At 38.1% G+C, this 21,297-nt stretch overlaps 1 protein-coding gene across 1 annotated transcript in view; it reads right to left on the bottom strand.

Annotated features, from left to right (window-relative positions):
* LOC135324308 (guanine nucleotide-binding protein subunit alpha-14) overlaps nt 1-21,297 on the bottom strand; it is an 84,103-nt gene that overhangs the window by 45,977 nt on the left and 16,829 nt on the right. Inside the window, exon 2 of the mRNA XM_064500315.1 lies at nt 2,735-2,919. Coding sequence (XP_064356385.1) covers nt 2,735-2,919 — 185 coding nt within the window. The remainder of the gene's footprint in view (nt 1-2,734; nt 2,920-21,297) is intronic.

Genomic DNA, 21,297 nt, shown 5'->3' with positions numbered 1-21,297 from the left:
GTCGACCACATATTTTTTTATATATATATATATATATATATATATATATATATATACATATATTATATATATATATATATATATATATATATACATATATACATATACACACACACACATATACATATATACATATGTATATATATATGTGTATATGTGTGTATATGCGTGTATATGCATATGTGTGTGTGTGTATATATGTGTGTGTGTGTGTGTGTATGTGTACACACACACACACACACACACACACACACACACACACACACACACGGATGAACAGTTTGTCCAAGCAGCTAAACCACAACCAAACCAAACCCCACCACCCAAAACCCTGCCCATCTTAATGCAGCACAGTCCATGGCAGTTAGAAACTGTTCAGCACTTGTAGGGAGTCAGATTATGTATTTAAATACTTATATCTGACAATAGCAATAAGAAACCTCTTTAAAGACCTTCTACAAAGCTTGCTTTTATTTGCAAACATTAAGAAGCCTGTTTGGACATTCAGTCCATCCATAAGTTACAGATTTGCACAGATGTCACATTTACAGGGAAGAGACTTAGCACAGAACAATCTGTTCTCTGCTACAAAAAACACTAAATCAAGAGAGATTCAGCAGCCACAGAATTTCAGGGCCCAGGGAGGAGAAAATCTGAACCAGTGAAGGAACAAGCTGGATAGAAGAAAAGCAGAAGAGCTATTAAAAGGGCCCGAGGGAACAGACTCCTTCAAGGAAAAGGAGGGCTGTCAGGGAGAAGATGGACACACTGAAGCACAAAGGAGCACACTGGACACTTTGGTGTGATTACTGGACACACTGCTACAATACGATTATTCCTAAAATGGGAACCATGGTGTTTACCACTGCTATTGTTAACTGTTTAGCATTACCTGGTTTGCAGTCCTTTAATGAAAGGCAATTATACAGTTAATAACACTTCACATTATATTCATCAACTAAATGAAGGATTAAAATATAGCCATCCCCTACAAAGTGACTGAAGCTATATGTGGTTGTCATCCTGTTGTGTCTCAAGAGCTTCTCGATGTATAAACAGAATGATTTTGTTTACTGTCACCAAAGCTGAGCTTTTCACTTAGCACTGTTACCTTTATTAAAGAAAGGCAGAATTTGGTCTGGCGTTTCTCCGACAACTGTGCAAATAGCATTATAATCGTCCAAATCTGAAGACACTGCCATCACAACTATCATCAGGAACACAATGTGGCCAGAACACTGTGTTATGGGCTGATGAGATGGAAACAATCCAGCTCAACTCGCAGAGCCCAGAATGAGAAAAACTTGGCTGATGAGTAAGTCTTTATATTTTGTTCTTACTGAGAAGAAAAAAAAAACAAAACAAAACAAAATCCAATACTCAGTAAGAGACAGGGCAAATGCATTTCTACAAATACATTCTGATTATCATTGTTTTTTGTGATAACACACATATCTGAATTAGGATGTCAAATAAATTTAAAAAAAAAAAAAAAAAAAGCATATTCACAGATCATATTTTCCATTTCTGTAAGCACCTTCTTCCCAAGGAGCTAAAGTGTTTTTATGAAGAACAACTTATTAACCCTCAGAATATTCTTTCTATGTAGGAATGAATCATCCTAACACCTTGGCTCTCTCAAATCCAAAATTTGTTTTTGCTGGCACTGTTCTTTGTAAGATAAGAAAATAAAAAAAATTTTTACAACCCTTTATTTTACCCAACAAATTACCTTCTATCCCTCTTTTCTCTAGCCCAAAGGAGAATACACTAGATAAAACAATTAAAAAAAAAAATCAAAGAAGCCTGATCTGAACTTTTCTTTATATTCTCCATAGGTGATGATTTTTTTTTTTGACAAAAAGCAGGTTACCAGCTACATTTTCCTCATAATACTTCAATAAAAAAACCAAACAAACATAAATTCTATAAACTTCTGCCTTGACACTACCTACACACAATCTTCCCTACAGCAACACCAAAACTTAGCTAATTGCAACTCCTGCTTAAATTAAACAAATATCCCAATAATTTGCTTTTACATGTTCTGCATGATACTTCAGCAAATAAACACTTTTTAGAACATGACAAGCCTTAAAAACTAGGCTGCATTCTCCCACACACACCAACAGAAAATACCCCAGAGAGGATGTAATTGATTTAAGCAAAGCAGAAAAAAGTTTTGTGTTATCCTAACTAACCAAAAGATATAATTGTATGACATACACATTCAAACTAAAAAAGGTTAGAGAAGACATTCCACATTTTCAGGTTAGTAAGTGCCTAAAGGTTGCTATCATGGCTACAAAAGGGCTCTAAGTGGTATATTTCTATGCATACCAGCATCCAACAGATCTGACGTCTTCCTACAAAACTTCTAAAGTTCTTCATTCTGGAGCCCTACTGACAAACCAGGCTCTGTGCATATTGCTGTCATGAACAGTCTATAATTTAGATTTTAAAAATTTTTTTCTACGTACGAACAACTTGCAACTTTGAAATTTCTGTTTCCTTATCCCCCCCCCCCAACTCCATCCCCCGTTCCCCTGCACAGAGCCCTATTTTCAACAGGAGCCCCGCTTTGCTCTGGAAAAATCGGACTGTGGTGCAGGAAATTCCTTACGGGACATGTGGATTTTCAACGTTCTGCTTGTAGAAACTTAAGACTCAAACTACTTGTGTACAAATTGAAATTTCAGGCGCTGAAACTAGTACTTTCTTGGTTCTTTCTTACCTCGTTCTCTTCCGATGTGTACTGTATTTTGAGAGTGTCCATGGCCCTGATCATAGCTTGCATGGCAGTAAATATATTTTGGTAAACCAGTTTTGTGAAGCCTTTCCTGTCTTCTTCTGTGTAACCTGATCCATGAATAATCCTCATTTGTTTGATGAAAGTACTCTTTCCACTTTCACCTGTGCCTGCATATGGGAGAAAAAAAAAGGAGAGGAGAAAGAGTGTAATATTTGTAAATCCTGGCTGTTGAGAACATATATGAGTTTACATCTCTACAGTAATAAGGTAAACATTTTTTTCTGTAGAGTATGCAATGAAGCACACCTTGTCTGACCAAGCATAAAAATCATCAATAACTGTATCACTTCAGCATCATTTCTGAGTTTTCTATTTTCCATAATCTGTACTGTTTTAAACAAAATATTTGTATTTCTGGGTTTGGGGATTTTTGGTAAATGATACATAAAAATGGCTTATCATAATACATCCTATCATGTGTGATCTAAGCATCCTGTAAGCAGAAGTCACATAAAATTTTTTTTGTAAGGATGAAATTCTTCAGTGTTGAAAGTCTGCACAAAGTTTATGTACCATTTACATCTTCATAATAAAGCCCGCATTTATCCTGAGCTTAGGGAAGAATTCTATCCTTAGGCTACATAGCTTAGTTCCACATTTCTAATGAGTTTTATATCAAAGTACTGATTGAAAACATGCTAATTGAAATTATGAAAAATGCATTCATCTATGTCAGCTACTCTTTGAAACATTAACGCTATAAAAACAAAAAATTACAGATTTTATAAAGTTATATATGAACTTACATCAATCAAGTAATATTCTGCATGTACACATTGCTTTAAGTATAGTTATAGGTTATAACGATGGATTTCCTAGCATTATTCAGGATTCAAGCCTTGTTTCTCTGTTCTTTCCTATTAACATTACAACAGAAAGATATCTGTACTGACTGATATTAAGGGTCAAACCAGCCCAATGTCATCTTCAATCAAGTTTGTAAATGGAGGCCAAGAGACGAGTGAAAATAGGGCCAGAATATGAGATACTTCCCCACAAAACCTTCCCAGTATCCTTTGCAGCGTAGGGCTTGCTTTGTGGGATGTCACCTATTTGGTAACCCCACTGGATCGCTCAAGAACTCGACAAGCCTCCCCTTAAAGCCATGGAAAGGTTTTGCACCCTCAAGGTGCGCCAGCAGGGAGCTCCAGAGCTCTATCCCCCACGGCACAAAGACCTCTCTCCTTTCATCTGTTCTGAGCTGGATCCTCCTACCTTCATTTCTGCTTCTTGTATTCAACAAATCCCCTCATCTGCCTTCTCCACACACGTAGATCTCTATCACAGTCACCTTCATCTGTAGCTTTTCCAGGTTTAAGAGCCCTAACCTGCCTGGTTCAGTTCTCATGGGGAAAATACACCATACCTTGATCACCCCTCTTACCTCTTGCTAAAGCTATCTCAGTTCTGTTGCACCTCTGAGATACAGTGAGGAGACAAAAACTTCAAACGCTATCAAGAGCATGGCCTAAAATATGAATTTTTGAGTTGGCATCATAACGTTTTCTGTACTGGGAGTGAAAGAAAGAGCATGCAACGCTATCTAGTTCTCCATCTGCATCACTTTAGATCGATCTACAGTTAGCTTTATCTGCCATTTCCCTGCCCGTTCTCATGATAGCCTTCTGCAATTTTTTAGTCATCCTTACAAACGTAATACTATATCAGCAGAAAAATTTGTTGTGTGACTGCCCAACGTCTTTCCCAGCTTCTCTATCATCTCCTGTAACTTTTCTGTTATTCAGCATCAGAGCTATGTGACCAAACAAACCCATTCCTATCCCACAGAGCTTATGTAAAAACAGAGTCACGGACCACACTTTCTTATTCTTTCCCAAGTAAAGGATGGCACAAGGGCAAAAATACTTATACTTTTTTCTTAAAGCCCTCACTGTAATCCTTAGGAAGATGAGAAATTAAATGCATTTTGACTGATTAAAAGGATTGCCTTCACCCCTCTACTAAAACTTATTTGCTAGTAAGATGGTATGCCCATTAACAATCTTTCAGTAATTTACAGTTATTGCCACTAGATGTCAGAAAATGCATCAACAGCACAGTGGGGAAAGTGATCTTTCCTTCAGCTGTAACAGAAAAAGTCAGTCCTCACCTCATCATACTGTATCTCAGAAAAATACAGTCGGTCCCTACTTCTCCATACTGTATCTCAGTACCATAGTAGGCCATCGTATATCATTACTGAAAGATCATGTAACTACAGTGCTCCAAGCATTAACACTGATAACAAGCAAAAAACCAAATCATCTGGTAAAGTGTAATATGTTATCATGTGTTATTTGTATATCATAGCCATTTTTCTGAAACATTTACAATTGTCATCAGTTCTTATTCTACTCCCTATTGCATAAAGGTCCAATGACCCTTCCTGTTTTGCATCCCCCCTTGAGGACTTTCCTTCAAAGTCGTAGCCGTTTCTCACTCCAGCCAATATTCTTCAACAACCCTTCTCTAGGACATTGCTAGCCCAGCTGTACTCTCCAGGCAACAGGACCTACAGCGCTCATGAGCTCAAAAGCAAAGCAACTTTTTAAGCAAGCAATAAGAAATACTTTTAATACTGATATCTGCAAAAAGATTAGTGTAGCTGTTCTTCCAACAACTGTTTTGGATTTTTTCTTTTTTAGTTTTGGTATTGTATTGGTTTACTTGAGAGAGATGGAACAGAGAGATATGTTGGAATACGTGGAAAACACAAGTTCCTGAAGGAATTTGTTTTAGTGAAATGCTGATGTTATATTACATATCACAGCCCTCAGATAGGCAGTCCTGGCATGCCAGCTTTAAAGAAGTCAACATAAATACAATTCAAATATAATTCAGTTTAAATAAAAAAGCATGCACACAAAAAAAACAAAAACCAGATTTTTCCACTGCCAGCAGAACCCTTATTTTTGAGGGGAAAACATGCTGATTAATCCATGTTGAACTGTTGGCCTAATTTTTATACAACTTAGAATAAACAGTCCTATCACATTACAGCAGTGCCCTCTACTAATGTTTGAGTTGAAGAAAAATCACTGTGAAACTGTTAACTTTACTTTCAGGGATACGTAACTACGCACCAAAATTAAGCTTAAACCTAAAGCAAAGGCAGTTTTGTTTTGTTTTGTTTTAAGGAAAGAGAGTAAGACATTTCATCACAGAAGAAAAAGGTAGGAAAAAGTAAAGAGAGCATAAAATATAGAAGGAAAAAGTCTATAGATTGCAGAGACACGGAAGAAGTCAGACATAGCACTGTATATCCACTTTTAATTTTTAAACAAAGATGCTTTGTTCCAAGAACCACACAAAGCAAAGGTAGCCTGGCAGAGATGGGGCCAGGTTTGAGGAGATCATCTGTAATCCAAGCTACCATTCTTCCCTATATGTATCAGGGTTTTGGAGGGGGTTTTTTGGTTTTGTTGTTGTTTCTGAGGAAATTAAGGTTAGCGGGTTTTATTGTGCTACTTGATCTAATTTATATCAACCTACAGCAAAGGCAAATTGCCTATTCAAGCGAGTTAAATACATGGCTACTAAACAGAACCACCCTATTTTACCCTTCGACCTTTCCTAACGCTGAAAACACGGTTGATTTAAATGCTTTGTGCTCCCTACCCTGACCTTAAGCAGGGCGCACAGTCTTCCTTCTGTGTTTCTCCTTGCAGCAACTCCCCATGTGCCTCGCCACGTCTCTTGTCACAGGCGCAGAATACAGGCTCTCTGTGCAAAGCCAACAATACTCGCTCTTTGTTTCTCCATTCCCATAAGCTGTCTAACAAATCTTCAGGGTTCATTAGCTTAAGATGAAACAAGGCTATCAAAGTGCATCTTGACAGAGCATCATTTCAAAGCATGTTAAAAAGTGGCAGGGCTTTCAAAAAAAAGAGTCTGAATGTGAAGTAGTTGTGCCAACATGCATACTTGTGAGATATTAAGGTAAAGATAAACTGCATTTCAGGATGAAATTGCATATATAATCAGATTTGGATTGGATATCTTTTTAATTAAAATAGTTGGAACTACACATTGGGATTTTAGTGTTAGGACTTAAGATGGTGGGGCTTAAGAAAATGGAGTACACTTTACTTTTCCTGTGAGGAGTAATAAAAATAGCAATAGAGTAATAAAAAGCAGGTAATCTGGAAAGTAATACAATAGAACAATAAAATACTGACATACTATATACTTTGGAGATATATAATCGCATTTGAATGCCCGTCATTAGCGAAGCATTAGAGAATGGAGGGCATTCAAATGCGATTATATACCTCCGAGGTATAGGAATTACCTCCTTACAAGCAAGTTTAAAAGGGCTATTTTGGTGAAAAAAATTCAGGCAGAGTGCATTTCTACTCCTCAGTGACATCTGTGGTAAGCACTTGTCTAGAAAATATTTAGCACATTTATATTCAGGAAATGATTTGTTGAATCATTACTGCCAAAACATGAAGTACATGTTCTATTGACTTGGTCAAGAGGTAGAACCTTTTCAAAAGGTGAGATGTAAATACACAAGCTAAGCATAACATATTTATCCTTCTCCAGTCACGTCAAGCCTTCATTTTTTTCTCTGCTTTCCACTGCTGACTGCTACATAGGTAAGTTGTTACCTACCCAAATCCGCTTTCTCAGTCAAAAGAAATATTAGAATTTAGCCGATCAATTCAAGAAATACAGCATTATCTTTGTTGCTTTTAACCATCATCTCTTTCATCCTTACCTCCTCCTTTGCCTGTTGTCTTCATTTGCCAAGTCTAATGCCTCAATTCTTTAAGGAAGAAACAAGAACTTACAAAAAATAAAATTGCTCCCTGATTCTCCCCTAAGGACTTTGTCTCTGCAACTTAGTCATGCCAATGAACAGACTGAATATAGCCATACCAAAACTAGGAGGCTGTAATTGGTAAGGAGAGAACAAAGCTACCTAGTTTTGAGAACGCTGCCACCACCATTAAGGACAGCTCGACGACAGCTTTGGCAGAAGGGGTAAAGCCTCCTGGAAACCCTGGGTCCATATTTGAGCAGCTGAACTGCACTGAGATCTGGGTTGCTCTATCACCTCCACTACTAGTTTCTCAAGCTGCAATGATACCAACAAGGACAGTATGCACAGGCCCTATGCATTCACATCCACTTCCGATACATTAATAGATGTAGGCTAGTTAATAGATCAATGTTTCCTCTGCTGGTGCATGACAGGGGGTTTCATCACCCCTGTTTGGGCAGCCCCACTAAGATGCAGCCGAGCCTCAGTCAGCGTTTGTGGTGCTGACAGAGGCCAAGTCGCTGGACATTGGCACAAGCGAGCCTCCTGCTCCCAGCTGGAGCAAGAGAAATACATGTTCCCTCCCCAGTTGTCAAGCATGATAAATGAGATGAAGTCACCAACATGCCACAGGTAAAACAAAAAGCTGCCTGCAACGCCCAAAAAAATTTGGGCATGCTACAGGAAAAAAAAATGAATGAATAAAAATAAAAATAAAAAGCAAGCGCAGTTATCAGACATCTTAAAATCAGTACTACGGTCTAATCCTACCTTTTCTCTTGCATGCTTGAATATAATACATCAAAATGCTGGTGCTACATCAGTGCTTACATTACCAGTCACAAGCATTAGTTCAGCATCAGTAAGGTCTCTTAGTCAGGAGTAAGGGACAGGGTCATAAAGATAACATTTGACGGCATCCTCACATCTGCATCTAGTATTAAACCTCTTCCCCAGGTATCAGAGCTGTCACCAGAGAAGGCTCACTGACAGAATCAAATTTCTAGCTATAGTTGAGACTTCTCAGCTCTGCAAAGCTCTGGAGCCAGTACCACTTTGAAGCCTGTAGGAGCACTGACATGCTGTGCCAAGTTTCTGACTCTTTTTACAAAGAAATAAGTGACATTAACAAAAATAGCTATTTCATGGAAAAAAACAATCATGAGAATAACTATACCGACATTTAGCAATTAAATTAAGAGCTTTGCTGCCTGCATGAAAAACTAAACTGTATTTAAAACAGGGTCTGCAGTATTTTGCAAGACAGCTCTCAAGAGCTGCTCAGCCGACAGAAGGGAACATCTTTCTACGACCGTCAGATTTACTGTTTGATACAGAGAACCAAATGGTGCTGGTGTACAAATGAGGACATAACAAAAATGGCTTTCAAGTAAATAATCCTGACTCACGGCAAATTTAAAAGGCTAGAGCAACAGCAGCTTATGTTTGAAAATAAAAGAGGCAGAAAAAAATATAAGGAACGAAGCCCTGCTTATTTCAAGGCTGGGACTTGAAGCAGCAGAAAGCGAATTCTTTTTGGATTTATGATCAAGGAAAAATCTTTAGGGTCATTCAGTAATCTTGGAGGATTATTCTGCCTATTCTGTTACCTTGTTTCATAGAGCTACCACATTAAATGGCGAAATTAGCTTCACAATATAATGCACATAGTTACATGAAAACAAAACCACAACTGTTCCTGCTACTAAAAGGCAGACACAAGACAGTGTTTTTAACGACCTGGGAAAAAGCCAAAGCACATTTCATCTCTAAGACTCATACACAGTTAGCTATTGTTTTCCAAAAGAAATGTAACCCAAAAGTGAAGCGTTTTTTTCACTTTTCTTATTCAATCACCTATTTGCATTCCACAGACCTTTGCCAAGCAGTATTTTAAAGTGTTATGTGCCTCTTTTTGTTAACAATCCAAACAAATAATTAAGAAATAAATACATAAAAATATAAAGATACAAATTTGGAAAGAAAAAGCAAAATCAGCAGCTCTTTCAGCTACTCCATTCATTTTCTGTAGTATTCAAAAGCAGCTTCCAAATCTGTTACCAGGGAAACAGCTCTCATTCATTCTACAATCCCACATATTAAAAGCACATTTTGGTGACTTTCCCCCTGCTGATGACATGGAACATGATTAAGAATAAGAGAGTTTTGCAATTTCCAAAGTTAAATTAGCACAGGGAGAAGCTCAAAACATATTCAATAATCACCATCAAAAGCTTGTAAAGAAAAAAGATACGTTTTTTTAATTATCTATGAGCTTATATGCATTTCACTGAATTCCTGCTCCTGCACTGGCCATCACCAATTTGACATCTACACAATTACATCATTTCAATGTTTTCTCTGCTACCAAGTATAAATCATGGGAGTGGCAATTTATTCGCAAACGAACCACAGCACCAAAAAAAAAAAAAAAAAAAAAAAAAAAAGCTGAAATACATAAATAATATTTTGGAGAGGAACAATTAAAGAACTCCACAACAGAAATTCCATAGGTCATTCTGGTCTTCTGTGCTATAAAAGTGCAGGTTCAAGGCAGACTTGATTCCATCACATTAAGTCATTCCAAACACCTTCAAAAAAAAAAAAAAAAAAAAAGCAGGTGGGCAAATTCAGTATCTAGAATCAAACGTTACATACTCTGATTGCAACTCTCCAAGTTTTCACCAATGGAATATAGGGCTTTATAAAACGATTCATAAGCTTAACATGCAAAGGTATTACAACGTAATGTAACGTGAAGCTGAGAGTAGAGAACAATGTCAATGCTAAAAATATTAATTTTGTTAACTTTATGCAATAAATAGAAACAGAGATCACCAGGGACAATATGTAATTATCGACACAAGGGCGTTTGCATCCAGCAGCAAATAGAAGTGGCTGGGTTCTAACGAAAGAAAAATAAAATGGTCCCTGAAATTTGTGCACTAATGCACATTGCTGTCACAAACTGCAAGACACAGCACTTTCACACTATATAGCGATTTACAAAGAAAAAGATTTTCTATATTGCACGTGTGTTTGCATGTGTACGTGTGTGTACATATACTATAAAACTAACAGTATCACCTGGACAGGTTTGAAATGGGAAACCGAAGAACTTCTCAGGAAAAACTTGTCATTCAGGACACGATTAAGACATTAGCTCAGTTTCTCAGAATTATATTCATGAAATGCAAATGTATTTTGTGTTGAAAAACACATTTAGTCATGTTTCCTTGGATAATATTTTCATATCAGTAAGATTGTTCATGTTAAGCATTTCCTATAACGAATCAAACTAAGGTATATATTTACATAAGGAGATGCTGCACAAAGCATACAACTCATTTACACAGAATTAAAGATACTAGTTTAAGAAAACCTCTGTTAATGATAGAGAACTGAAAGCAAGCTCTAGAACATTTCTGCAACCGTGAAAAAGAAAAGTTGAATCTCCAACAAATAGAAGGCTGAGTCTGAAACCGTAATAGCTGTCAGTTTTCAACGTGACAAATGTGTACAGCTTCTTATCCTATAAGGACATAATTGAAAAACTTTCAGCTCAGTTTTTTCTCCTGCATCAATGTCACTCAGTAGATTTCATTAAAATCAACTGAATTAATCCTCTGAAGAATGCCATTATACCAAAGCTGCCAGTGCACAACTCACTCTAGTCCTAATGGATTTGTAGAGTAATGAAAATTCCTCAGTACTCTCCGCAGCTCAGCTCTTCGCCCTCCTAAGAAAGATGAAACCACCTGGCCCTTTCCTTACTCCTTCTTCCAAACTTGACTCCATTACGATCCAAATTCACTGGTTTAGCTGGTTCTCAGGTTTTAAACCATAACTAATACCTCACTCAGGAGTGATATCTTCATTTTAGTAATCAATGTTGATGAGAGGTTACTGCTTTAGAGAAGTCACACGATAGTCTCACGTTATTCGCAATTTACTGCCAGGGAGTACATCTTTCCTACAGGACACAGGTCATCCACTTCAAACTCCAGCCATCTACTTCAGGCCATCTCACTATACGCACAAGCCACATTCATTAGCGGACACATCCTAACCCAGCTTTTGGCAGCTTTGGTTATAGACCAGAAGTCCCTGGTAAACTCCCTCTGCACCAAAAAGGCACCACAGCTGAAGCAGCGTTTGCCACCTGAATAGTCGTGGCAGTAACCCTGCCTTGTTGCTTACTGTGAAACAGCTGGGAAAGGCAATGATTGATTATCTGCCCCTCCAAATCCTTCCCTGCATCTAAGAAATCATGCACGTGTCCTCTTTTAGATCACCCCCTGACTTTAAGAGCTTACCATTTTAATTCAAGCGCCTTTTCCAGATTAATCCATAAAGCAGTGAAAGCTGCTGCTAGCGAACAGTGAAATGTCAGTATTAGACAGCATCGACAACAGGCTGCAGCCTTGCCCAATGCTGTAGAATAGAAAGTCAGCTCTATATGCACACATTTATACAGACAAGCCTCTTCCATCAGCAGTAGCTGTTTCAGACAGCGGTCGTATGTTCCAACCACTGATTTTAAACTGGCTGCAACATACATACAAACCGAAGACAGACTTTCCATAATATTTCCTCAATTCTCGTTGCCAAGTACTTCTCTGCTTTGGCTACAATTCCTCTGCATATTGCAGGTGGCTGACTTCAGTACATTCGTACTGTAAGGTGGTTTCTGCTGGGATACTCTCATTTACAAATAACACACGCCTGCAAAATCCAGAAAGGTGTATTCAGGAGTCCTGAGACACTACAAAAAGATACCAGATTTGCTATTACCTCTTTAAAAACATACCTACTCTGTGATCAAATTAAGAATTGCATTAAAATTCCCAGTAAATGCTTTTCTGGAAGGCAATACACACACACACGTTTGTTTTAAGCTACGATGGGCCACAAAACATGCCCAGGCATGGAGATGTTCTTGTGTAACAGACCCCGGGATGTGCATGTCCCTTCACAGCAAACTCACTCCGTAAAAGGCCACATCCTGCCTTTGACATACATGGCTGGCTCCTACTCACTTCAAAGGGAACTCAGTCTTGCCAGTGATGGAGAGGATATAGACTTCAGTGTTTGTGAATATTTTAAGAAAGCGTAAGTCTGAAAATTCTTCTTTGACCAAGAAACACCAGGCTAAATAGGAGGTATGGCAATATGAGAATTTATAGTTCATCTAACCCTCTCCCCAGACTTTTACTCCTTCAGATACTGTCAAATCAAATGACAAGAAGCAAGTTTCCACCTCAAGCATGCTATACCTTTCCTGACTACAACATATCATAAAGTGATGCAAAATGGGGCAAACAATTATAAAAAAAAATTAGATAATATATACATGTGAGTGTTATGTAATTTTTTGTCATTAAAGACTAGCATTGAAGGAGAAGGCTCAGTTACGCTGTATAAAATAGCTAAGAGTGCTGTTGATTAATTTCTTGTCATTCAAAAGTATCGGAATGACCAAACTCTCAAAAGGCCTTTGGTTCCCATGGCAGAGTCCCCATGGCAGAGAGCTGGGTACAAGTGTGACACAGGAATTCAAGAGACGCCAACAAAACCCTCTCTTTCGATGCTAAGAAAAGCAGCTTTCTTTTATCACTACATGTAAAATGAAAACAAGAAGTCAAGCAAACTACTGCTAGCAAGGATCTGCCATGCAATGATGCGATTTGAAGGAAAAAGATTTGTTCCTCCGAATGTAAAGGAGAAAAAGAAAGTAAAATAGCACACTGAGCAACTGATAGAGGGCTGTCCCCGAGTTCACTCTCTCCCACGCCCCCCCCTTCACAGTCTCTCAGACTCCCTTTCTCTTCATCCAGCCCCTGTTCCTCCCCAGCCCTACCTATTTCTCATACTTTGTCTTCCTGACCTCCGTCTAGTCTGCTTGCCATCCCTCTTCCTTTGTTCTTCAGTTTAGCTAGTATTTTTGGAAACAAGACTTCACAAAAATCCAAGCAGGCAACAAATAAATAAATAGCAACGCCTTAATAGATATTTCCATATTATATTCTTTTCTTCATACTCTTCATCTGTCTTCTTTATTGAGACTACATTTTTTGGATCAGTAGGTTTCTGACTCCATTTTTGTGCAATCCTTCAGGCAATAACATATTACAAATTAATACTAAACCCCAGAGACAGAACTGTAGTATAAAAAAGACACCAAATAAAATTGCTATAATTACAACAAACACACTTAAAACTATGCCAAGTTGCACGTTATGTAGGCCAGCTCCTTCACTCCATCAAAATTACAACGTATGTGAACATTTGACAGGACATCTTTGCTGTGGCTTTGTTTTATAACGGGTCCGATACACAGCAGATCATTTTCCATGATCAATTCTAATGTTGCTCTTTAACCCACAGCATCAAACAAAAATTATAGTCTCATCAGCTCATTTCCGAAGAAAATGACACTGATACACCAGTGGTCCTGATACATCTCTCTGCAATCCCAAAATCCTGCTTCAACAGTGTTCAGCGAAATAAATGCAAAGAGACAGCTTCCTTTCCTATAATTTTCCAAGAAGTCATTACCTGAGCTCTTTATAGCCTATTACATTTTATTTGTTTTCTTAGTAACCAAATACTCCGTATTCCGGTATTCCTGCAGGTCATTAAAAACTGTAAACTAAAAGTTTTGGCACATACTGAAGACCAGACACCAGCTTTCCAACCTCAGCACTCACTCTCAAGCTGGTCACCCTTTGATTCCTTCCTCCACACTGGGGATTCGGGGCACTTCTTGCAAAGCCCACATGTTCTCCTTCCCCACAACCAAGGACGTTGCAGCAACATCTCTCACGTAAGGGCAGAAGGAGATCTGTGAGAAGGAAACTGCCAATGTGCAAAGACACACTGCAGTAGGATCACTATAAAAATCTTTTAAAACACACTAAATCTTTAAGTAGGATGCTAGCATTCTGAAGTAAAGTAGCCTTGGCTCGGTTTAGCCTAATCCTCTAAAATTAATCCTCCTGCCCTCACTGAGAAGAGCTCCATTGTAACAAGCGATTCTCAAACCTTCAAAACTTGCTCTTGGGAGGCCTGTTCTCACTCCTGATGTTTCTTTGCTCATCAAGGGTGACCTAAAGAAAAGCACAGCCATCTGGCTTGGGGCCACCCATTTCCATTTCCATTCTTTTTGGCACCAAGTAATCGCTGTGCTGTAGTGGCTGAACAGCCTGAGGCATTTGTGCATACCAGGGTCACAGATGCAGTCTAGAAAAAGAAATGAGCCTTTCTTTTCTCACTTTTATATGTTTATGCTTCTTCCCATCTGCATCAGAGACTAGATGAGAAAGTGGAAGCAAGAAAACTCCCCAGCCAAAAACAACAGGTCCCACCACTCCTCTGAAAGGCAAAAAATACTGGAGGGGGGAGGAAACAGACTGTGGAGAGTCCCAGAACAGAATTAGAAAAACTCTCTTTTCTGGATGGGCTACAGCTAGCTTTAGCAACAGGGAAAAGAAAAAAAAAAGAAAGAAAGAAAGAAGGAAGGAAAAAAACTCTACACTGCTGGTAGTGCTGGCAGTTACACTACAGTAGAATAATTTCCTATGCAGTACATAAAAGCTAGTCAAAAAGTGAAAAAAAACCCTATGATTAAAACAGCCATAATCTAAGGAGATTATCAATGCTGACCACTGTTTTTTTTTTAATTTTCAAAGATTCCTGGTATTCCTTAAAGAAAAAAATCTAAATGCCATGTTATTAAATAGCTTAATGAATTGCAAATTAAAATAAATCTGTCATTGTTCAAGTTGAAAGTTTTACATAAGACTGAGACACACATACATGAGAACAGACAGGCCTGAGCAAACTGCACACGGTAGCACAGCAATGCTTTGTCACCTTGCAGTAGTCTTGCTTGTTTCTAAATTGTCTTTCATCATTAAAGAAACACTGAATAGTAAGAATTAAGAGAATAACATCCAGGAACTAATTGAAATTACACAGTCCAAAGTTTTGTTTTGTTTTTTTTTTCCTTCTCTCACATGCTCAATGACAGTTAACTTGTGCTTTTCATGTACTAGAAGATAAAATTCATTCAGTTTCTTCTCTGATCATGTGTATTAGTTTCCAAGTATACTTCAACTAGTGTTCCTGAGACAACTCAATGCACTAGTTTTCATCTAAAATATTTGTTCTAAATTCCTTCAAAAGGAACTTCCTTGAAAAGTCAACAAATTCTATCTTTTAACTTTAACAAATTGGAGTTTATCCTTTTAATTGTTACAACGTGAGTGTGGACTACCAGAAATCATGCAACAGTACTATACTGCAAGCTGGTTTCCTGAGCCTGCCCCATCTTCCTCGCAAGCACTGTTTCCTTTCTTCCCTCTCCTTGGGGAAGCAGGCTGAGCCTAAGAGCCAGCAACCTGTGTTTTCCATGGATCCCATATCTGTTTTCCTCAGCTGACAATAAAGAAGTAGCTGTACATTAGTAAGCAAATCCCTGTGGACTACAAGAGCTTCAGAGATTGCCCAGGCTTCACGTTACATTATAGCAAATTGACACTACATATCTGACAGAACAAATGTATATTTAAGGAGTAACAAAGTGTACATGCAGACTTGTATTTTTTCCTTCAATTAAGTTTTCCTCTTTCCCTGGATTTCTCAGTCCTCACAATAAGTAACTACCAGTTTTCAGCATGGAAACATGTTCTTGACATCTGAACGTTCTATTTTGTTTTTATTTACTTGAAAAGTCATTTTTTATACTAAATAGAAGGAAACAGTGGCACAGCTTCCTAATGGAAATTCTTTTACTGCTGCAGGATGTGCTATGTGATGCCAATAACAGTTTATATTCTTGCTTGTGTGTGTGCGCATAATTGGAAGTGCTGTAGCAAGCTGGAACAAAAATTAAACCCAAGAAAAAGCTTGTTTAAAGCTTGGCAAACTCCATCAGACAGCAAGAACACCAAGACAAGACACTTGTCTTGCTAGATTAGGTGCTACAAGGTGTTAGCAGAAGGCGTGTGTCCAGGGCAGACTCAAGTGCCAGAACAAGCTTATGAAGTCCCTCCTTTACCATAATTGAGGGCATGACAAGAGTCAACCTCTGAATTTCATCTCTTCTGCACTGTAAATAGAGTTAGCTTTGACAGCTGTTATGAAGACAACCATTTCTTATATTCAAAGACAGAACAAATTTTTTCTTTGCACTTCTTCATTACAACACTTTGGAACTGATTTTAAGTTAATCAAAAAATCCCCGTAATTCTGAATACTTTCACTCTCAATAATAGCAGGAAAAAAACCCTATTGTTGTTAGTTCCTGAAATCAGCCAAGAAATCCACACCTGACTGCCACAAGCCGAGGCCTGCAAAAACCAATACAACTGATGCAGGGCTTTGTTTAGGAAAACAGACGTCCTTCCCTGCACTGCCACATGACAGACTGGACAAAATTAAAAAGCACCAGTGCTCAAGGAGTCACCGCCTTAGCCTATGAAAAGGCAAGCACAGAGAGGACTGCTGCTAAATCTTTAGGCTTGGACCTAGGCTACAGCGGCAACTAGCAACTTCTAAACATTTTCAAAGAATTTAGAACTAACGAGACACACAAGTTAAGCTGGCTTTCTCTTCTCCACAAGCTCAGCGACAGCAGGACCCAGGGTTCACCGTGTGGCTCACGGCTCCCTGCTCTGGCCACATTTGGAAGCTAACGCCCCCGAAAATAATGTGCATCCACTTCCTTCCCTATCCACGCCATACAGCCATTTTGAACACTTGTTAAATCTTTATCTCCGTCTTGTTTCTCATCTTCCCTACTCTGCACAGTTATCTCAAAACAAAGATGGGGAGAAAAGCCTGGAAGAAATCTAATATTATCCAGAACCAAACACTTGCACTGAAAAATTATAACGTGATCTCTTCGGTCAGAAGATAAAAATGGCAAGAACACATCAATAATTTTAACCTAGCAAAAGTTGTTCTCTACGTAGCTAAAACTACAGATGCCATCATTATAAAGGCAAAATAAAAGTGGAAGAACATGACAACCATTTTTAATTTCAACCACAATCATTCTGAACATCCTGACCACATAGTAAAAAAGCTACTTACAAATAAAAAGGTAAAAAAAGCAGGAAGTCTAGCTAGAAGTCAGAAGGAAACTTCACGTAGGCAACAGCTAAAACACTTTGTATTCATAAAATAGGGCTAGATTTGTCACAAGAGCTCAGCTCTGTCATTCCAGCAGTGCTGGATGCAGATCTTTCTAGAACAAGGCAGAATGCAACTAAGCTGCTCACAAGGCTTCACTGCTTAGAACTTTCTGCATCCATTAAATCAAGTACAAAGAGAGGAGAGAGGAGAAATTAGGTCTGAAATTGGAAGTCATGCTGCACTATGTAAGAGAAGTCAAACCCCACGCACAGCAGGTATGAAAATTCCCTTGGAACAACAGTTAGGCCAACTCTGACTTTAAAAGATGTTTTATCAAGGGATCTCAACTCTGATACACACCCCACCAGTGAAATACAAGCTGCTTTGCTGGCATGAGAACGATGCCCATAGAGCTGAACTCTTGTATGTGTAGTCGGCACAGAGCCATGAAAATACGCGGAAATACCTGAACAAGCCCTGTGATACATGGGACAAGCAAAAACCCAAACTACATATGAGATGAAAAGGCTATGTGGAAGACCCACAGCACTCAGCATTCACACACATTAAACTTTATCAAAGACCAATTTGAGCTCCAATCTTAAACCCTAATCTATAAACATTTCTTCAGAATTTGACAAAATTTTCTCAGTTCATCTAATAACCACATGTAGATCAGTATAGCAAGCACTCAATGAAAAAAATGTATATATTTTCCCACTACAATTTAAGTCTGTATTTAGCAAGATCACTTTCATGTCTTTCATGGAAGAGGGAGGCTATCGGCTTCTAAAGGATCTAAGCAATTTAGCATCCTGAGTTCTTGACTTTTTATGAGATTTAGACACTTGTCTGAAGTCACTTGCGAAAAATTTACTGCGAATTACTCTTGAGTTACCTCTAAATCACAAGCAGCCTCACACCCAGTATGATCCAATAATATATATATAAATATCAAATTGTTTTTCTAAAATATTTTCCAATATTTTCCTTAATTAGTCTGTACTTACATTAGCATTCTGTGCTGCAGAACACAAGGAGGCTAATTTGCTGTTCCCATAGTTATGCTTTCTTTCACTTCCAGAAAGAGAGAAAAACAGTTCCAACCCCCATCATCACCCCATGCAGAGAACACAAGACTCTGTTATTGGTAATTACATATAACTTTGCAAGGACACAAACTCCAGTTTCAGAAGGAGAGTACTTAAGTATTTACAAAAGCCAAAGAACTTTATCCGATTCCTTATTAAACTGCTGATAAACAAATTTGTCATCAAGAATGTTGATCTGAAGCCAAAGCATCTGAAAATACAAAGTTGTTTTCAATAGATTTCTCCCAACTTTTGCCAGCTTATATGCACAACTACGAGTCAGATGAACACTCCTCGCTGTATCATAACTTTCTCATACCATCCCACAGTCATCTCAATTATTTTTCTTCTCCCATAGCTTCAAAGCATTAAGTTATAATTCAAGTGAGCAAGATTTACTGAGATGGTCTTCGAATGACAAACACAAATGCCATCTGAATTTCAGTCTTAACCTCCAATGTTGCTGCATACCGGCAATCCCAAAATCCTATTCTCAGCCAGCAGGCTTCACTTCACATCTCATTTATCTGCAGTTTTTTCTACCAGAAAAAGGCTGATCAGGAGCCTTCCCACAATAACATCACATGTATTTGAGTAAAGAACAGAGCTTCTTCTCATGAAGAGTCAAGGAAAACTGACTGGTCTTCGGTCCATCACCAAGAATCTCAGAGGTGACTTGGTTGTTCTCCTTACTCATTGCAGATGCACAGGATTTACTGATCCTGGATGAGACTAACATCCAGTCTCACTGTCTGGCACATCAGCCCCTCACCAGTCATCTCCAGTAAGATTCAACTTTATACTCAGCCCTCCTTTCCCCTTACTTCACATGCTACGGTCAAAATACCCTGATCCTTTGGGCTTCTCTCTCCTGCTGAGGAAGAAGAAAACACACAGCAGCTCCTCGGGCCTAGAAGTACACAAACCAATATCATCATCAGAAGCATCGTGAACCAAGCACTTCCTGTGTGATATTTGGCAATAGCAAACCTCAAGCACCACCAGTGTGGTCAGTCTGTCCACTGGAATTCAGTGCGCGCGCGCACACACACACACACACACACACACACACAAAACAAAACAAAAAAAAAATCATACTTTTCAGATTTTTCAGGTTATTTCTTCTAATTTTCAGGTTACTTCTTCCAATTCTTAAAAGAAATTACCACTGTTCTTATCCATACAGACAAGACAGTAGAAATCCCTTTCCATTTATTTTCATTTCCTAAACTTGGAATGATGTTTTTCTCTAGACAACAGCACTCACACATGTGAATGGCAAATGAATAAACACTTTCTGAGATAAGTTGTCGATGTATGCATGTGTTTAACTATCACAGTATAAACATCCTAAGGTCATTCAGGAATGTATTCTCTATGCTGACACAAGATATTTAAGTTATTAATGAAAGCATAACCGAAAAAACATTTTCTGTTCAGAGGATATAATTTCAAACCACTACAATATTTAGAGAGATGCTGATTTGGGTCCTGTACATCATGCAAGAACAATTAGTTTTCTGTGTTTATTTTATTGAAAATGCATCTGTTCTGTACTCAGGAGATAAAGTACAAACTATGAGTACACAGATTTGCATATTAACAAACAGCAAAAAAACCACAGGCATGTTGAAGTATAATACACACACACAGAAATGCACATAGCTTGACATACATCAGTAAAAGCTATAGTCTGCAAAAAAGCATCAAGTATTTTTGTGCCTAACCTCCCTCATATTAGAAGATTCATCAAGTAACACAGTGCATGCTAACGCTGTACCATGTACAAAGTCAGTACCTCACCGAGGAAGATGGAGAAGCCACCTACATAATTACTAGCATCATTTCTGAAGTACTTTGGTGTTTCACTTTTCAAATACTAAACATGCCAGAAAAATCTGAAAATCAGAAACAAATCTGCATGGCTGTATGCAATTATTTACACTCTCCTGCACTCATTTTGTGTCCTGCAGAATGCTTTATTACTCTATTGCACCAAGACCATGAAATAACTTTTTTCTTTATTTGTGCTATGATAATGTTAAAATGTACAACATTTAGGGAGGAAAGGTATTCCTGGACTATGAGTTAATACCATTCATATTTGGAGCAAAATTTTACAGGCCAAGTTACAAACTAATGAATGCCTGGATGACTGTAAAATAACTTAGTTAATGACTTAGTCCAAAACTGTGTGTAAATCCAAGCTTCCTAATACACAATTTTCACATTTTAACTAATATTAAAAGTACTTATTAAAGTATGTTATCATTCCAATAATTTAGATTTTCCCAAAATGCAAAGTGAGGATGCTGACAGTCTACTAAATCGGTGAACAGGTGTTAGACAGCTAAAACTACTACTTCTCTGGTAAATATTTGATAAGGCAAGACAAACTCATAATATGATCTTACGCAAATGAGCTTCTCCTCTTTTACAGCATATTCCCCTAGCTGTGTATAGGTATTATGTAGAAAGAACAATAG

The sequence above is a fragment of the Dromaius novaehollandiae genome, chromosome W (genome assembly GCF_036370855.1).
Source record: "Dromaius novaehollandiae isolate bDroNov1 chromosome W, bDroNov1.hap1, whole genome shotgun sequence".
NCBI lineage: Eukaryota > Metazoa > Chordata > Aves > Casuariiformes > Dromaiidae > Dromaius > Dromaius novaehollandiae.
Note: the sequence above shows the minus strand (reverse complement) of the source record. Positions and strands in the feature narration are given on the sequence as shown.